Here is a 4,446-nt window from a genome sequence, read left to right as displayed (position 1 = left end):
TTTTGTGCTCTTCTCGACTGCACTTAACTTTCCTTGGCGCCCATTCTGTAACACGAATGGTAATCCGGCTATCTGCCCTACGGGTTTCATAGCCTGCTCAGCTCCATTTTTTTTTCTCTTAGTATCAACTAGCAAACCGGCTTTCTCTCTGATCCACACCGCTCTCTCCCTATTTCCTAACGTTACGAATGAAGTTTTTCGTTGCATCGTTCCTTGTGCGAACCTTAACTTGCTCTAAAGCTTTTTTGTTAGCCTCCAAACCAGTGCCCCACATGTTAGTACCGGTAGAATGCAATAATTTTGTACTTTTCCTTTCAACGACAACGCTAAGCACCCAGTCAGGATTTGGTAATGCTGGCCATATGCACTCTAACCTAATGCACTCTAATTTTTATTCTTTTTTTAGAGAAAGAGAGAAACGAAGAGAGAAATGTTTGGAGGTCAACCCAGGACATGCCCGGTTGGCTACCCTATACTTGGGGAGGGGAAAAGGGAAGAACAGATAAGGAGAGAAAAAAATAATAGTCAGTCATTCACAGCCAGTCGCAGAGGAATCTTCACTATCACAAGCGTTCATATAATCCAGTGTCCTTCCTTCAAGAAACGCAGAAGGGCTTTTGTGGCCTTTACAATCTTTGGAGACTTGCGGTGTTGCGGTTGCCGTGGCGTCTGTTGCCGTGGTCTGCTCTTCGTGCCCCTCACGGTTTTCACTCCGAGCTGGCTCATCGTTGTGTCTAAATAGGGCACTAGATGTATCCTATTACGCACAAGCACCGCGTTGGGTGTTTCGACGACGTACGAGCGGGGCTTGGAGGCTGGGCTGAGAACAGACGCCGTATCCTTGATGTCTCGAACCCACACCGTATCACCCGGTTGCAGCGGAGGAAGTACGGTCACGGCATGACGGCGATCGAAGTCTTTCTTCTGCCGCCCTCTCACCTCTTCGTCTTGGCACTTCACATCGTCTGGCGCAGGCCACTTCGGGTCCAGGCAGTCTACTGTCTTGGGAAGCAAAAGTTAAATAGACGCCTACGCAAAAAGATTGCAGAACTTAATAAGCAAATAGATGAACATAGCCAAACCCTCGCTAGGCAACAATGGGACGAAGTATGCAACGCCGTCGACGGGCAAATGAGGAGCGGAGCAAAATGGAACATCCTCAAGCATCTGCTTGGGGACAAACAATCCAAAGCCAATCAGAGGCTCACTATTGATAGGCTCATCCATAACTTAAAGAACTCTGGCATGACCGATAAACAAATTACAGACGAGTTGGCCTCGAGGTACCTCTGTATCGAACCCGGCTCAAACAATAACTACCTCTCTGCGACGCACGAGAATGAAACGGACCCTCTGGGCTCCCCTTTCACGTACGCGGAGGTGAGAGAGGTATTATACGAACTCAATTGCAGATCAGCACCGGGTCCCAATGGGATCACAAATAAACTCTTAAAGAATTTGGATGATGGGGCCATCGAGCTCCTCACAAACAAAATCAACGAGGTTTGGGAGACAGGCGAGGTACCACTGGAGTGGCGTAACGCGACCGTAATCCTCATCCCGAAGTCAGGGAAACCCTTAGAGCTTGGCTCGCTCCGGCCGATTTCACTCACTTCCTGTGTGGGAAAGGTCGCCGAGCACGTCATTCTCAATAGGGCCACTAAATTCACAGAGGAAAGGAATCTATTTCCGTTTAATCAAATTGGATTCAGACCATCCATGTCCACACAGGACGTAATGCTGCTTCTAAAACACAAGATTATTGACAAGGCCTCCAGAGACACCAGAGCCGTCCTGGCACTGGACCTAGAAAAGGCCTTCGACAAGGTAACACACTCTCACATACTCGAATCGATTAAAGAAGCAGGTCTAGGAGAAAAATTCTACAAGTACATCAGCTCCTTCCTAAAGGATAGAAAAGCCACTATTCGCCTAGGAGCTCTGGGCTCGAGAACATTCGATCTCGGACCCAGAGGCACCCCGCAAGGGGCAGTCCTCTCCCCGTTTTTATTTAACTTATCCATGAGAGCTCTTTCCCAAAAGCTGGCCGAGATTGAGGGTGTCGGTCACGCCTTCTACGCCGACGACATCACAGTCTGGTGCGAGGGAGGTAGCGACGGGTACATCGAAGAAAAATTACAAAGAGCGATCACAGTCGTTCAGGAGTTTCTCGCGAAGGCAGGACTCTGCCTGTCGGCTAAGAAATCGGAACTGCTACTATACCGACCCACAATCGGTGCAAAGAAAGGGACACCTCCCAATATCTCTATCACCACCGAGACCGGATCCGTCATTCCGGTAGTAGACAGAATCAGAATCCTGGGCATGTTCCTGGAGGAGGACGGCAGTAATGACTACACCTTAGAGCGCATCGCTACCAAAGCCGATTCCATGACAAAGTTAATCACGAGGGTGGCCAACAAAAAAGGGGGGCTATCGGAGGATAATCTTAGGCGACTCTTCCACGCCTTCCTAATCAGCCACATTAACTATATAGCCCTGGCCCACAAATGGAGCAGAAGGGACGCGGCTAGAGTAGAAACAATCATTCGCAAGAGCATAAAAAAGGCACTGGGTCTCCCACAGAGCACCAGTACCGAAAGGCTGTTGGAGCTAGGTGTCCACAACACCTTTGAAGAGATAGTCGAGGCGCAACAGATGGCACAAGTTGCAAGACTGGCTTCCACGGAAGCCGGCAGACAGCTACTAGCGCATATCGGTCAAGGTTCGTGCATCACCAAACAGAGGGAGTGCGCGCTTCCCGTCAAAGTCAGAGAAATGTATTCAGTATCCCAGATACCTAGAAATATGCACCCTCAGCACAATTACGGCAGACGTAAAGCGAGGGCCAGGGCCATTCTTAGGCTGGCGGCTAAGATTGAGGACAACGTCGCCTTCGTCGACGCTGCACAATACGCTGCTTCCAATCATTTTGTTTCGGTGGCTACATCGCTGCGGGGGGAGCTGCTGACGTCGCTTACGCATAAAAATGTGAACGCCGACAAAGCCGAACAGGTGGCTGTAGCCATCGCCATGGCCACCACGAACCGTTCCACTATCTTCTCAGACTCGCGAGCTGCCGTTAGAGCATTCATGAAAGGCTCGGTATGCAAGGAAGCCGCTCGCGTTCTCTCTGCAGCATCTTGGACAGGCAAAAAGCACTTAATCTGGTTCCCCGGTCACATGGGCAGCGATGCTCATGAAGCCGTCCCCAACGCCAACGACCTTGCTCACTCCCAGGCGCGAGATCTCACCCTCCGCGCCGGAAGTGGGCAATCGGAGGCTGGGGAATGGCAATGGCACAGGGACCCTCTCCTTACTTTTAACGAGGTCTGCAAGCACTATCAACTAGGGCGTCGGAAGTTTCCACTTCCACACCCACACCTAAACAGACCACAGGCAATCACCCTGCGAATGCTGCAGACGGAGACGTATCCGTCTCCATTTATTTGCTCAAAGTTCCTAGGCGGCATCAACCCGGGCTGTCCGCGCTGTGGACATCCCAGATGCACTCTTAAGCACATGCTCTGGCAGTGCCTCGACTTGTGCGGGGGCTCAGGGTCTCCCTCTTCGGAGGAAGACTGGCTCCGGCTCGTCACCAGCTCCGCCAAGGAAGAGCAACTCAGGGCTGTCCAGAGAGCCCGCGATATCGCCGAGAGTTTCAACCTCCCGGCTCCGTCGTGGGTGCGGCCCGCAGACGCTGCCCCCTAACGGGGACACTCATCGTCTTCTCAGGACCAAAATAAAAGTTCTTTGTCTGTCTGTCTGTCTGTCTTGGGAAGCCTGGTTCGCAAGCTGCAACCCAACAGTAGCTGCGCTGGGCTGAACCCTGTGACGCCTGCAGTGTCTCTGTACGACAGAACAGCCAAAAAAGGATCGTCTGCTTTCGCAAACAACTCTTTGATCGTACGCACCATCCTTTCCACTTCCCCATTTGACTGCGGGTAGTTTGGACTTTAGGTGATGTGTTGGAAGCCATAGTACTTCGCAAAAGCTGCAAAGGCTCGTGAAGCAAATTGCGGTCCATTATCACTTCGTACTACGGCGGGAACGAGCAAAAATGCTTTTGACTGCATTGATGACCGCCTCAGAGTTCGTGCTTCGCATGTAGATGACTTCAGGGTATCGAGAACGATAATCAACTACTAGTAGATAATTGTGTCCCTTGTAACTAAACAAGTCCCTTCCTACTTCTTGCCACGGTTGTTCTGGAGTCTTCGTTACGACCAAAGGCTCTCTTCCTTGCGCTCTTGTGACTGCACACTGTCTGCAGGGAGTGACTCTATCACGTATTTGCTGCGAAAGTCTATACCACCACACGGAATCCTTCACCCTTAGTCGGCATCGGTTCATTCCCTGGTGGCCTTCATGGATAAATTCGAGTGTATCCTTTTGCAGCAAAGCTGGGATGACAAAGCGATTACCTTTTAGCAGGATGCCGTTGCA

General features: G+C 50.9%; 1 protein-coding gene across 1 annotated transcript; it reads right to left on the bottom strand.

The window, feature by feature from the left end:
- Positions 1–573: 573 nt before the first annotated feature.
- Positions 574–3,926, bottom strand: LOC126543435 (uncharacterized). Its single transcript, XM_072284685.1, has 2 exons — positions 3,771–3,926; positions 574–1,002 (listed from the first exon to the last, which is right to left on the bottom strand). Exons 1-2 carry the CDS (start codon positions 3,915–3,917, stop codon positions 574–576), a joined length of 576 nt encoding a protein of 191 aa, XP_072140786.1. The 5' UTR covers positions 3,918–3,926.
- Between the last annotated feature and the right edge of the window lie 520 nt (positions 3,927–4,446).

The sequence above is a fragment of the Dermacentor andersoni genome, chromosome 10 (assembly GCF_023375885.2).
Source record: "Dermacentor andersoni chromosome 10, qqDerAnde1_hic_scaffold, whole genome shotgun sequence".
Lineage (NCBI taxonomy): Eukaryota > Metazoa > Arthropoda > Arachnida > Ixodida > Ixodidae > Dermacentor > Dermacentor andersoni.
This window is presented reverse-complemented; position numbering and strand designations above follow the sequence as displayed.

Bases quoted from the DNA above. Each gene is read 5' to 3' on its own strand.
- LOC126543435 (XM_072284685.1), bottom strand. From the start codon at position 3,917: ATGGTGCGTACGATCAAAGAGTTGTTTGCGAAAGCAGACGATCCTTTT. The intron at 1,003-3,770 runs GACAGACAGACA...TTGCTTCCCAAG, and splicing joins GAACCAGGCTTCCCAAGACA to ACAGTAGACTGCCTGGACCC.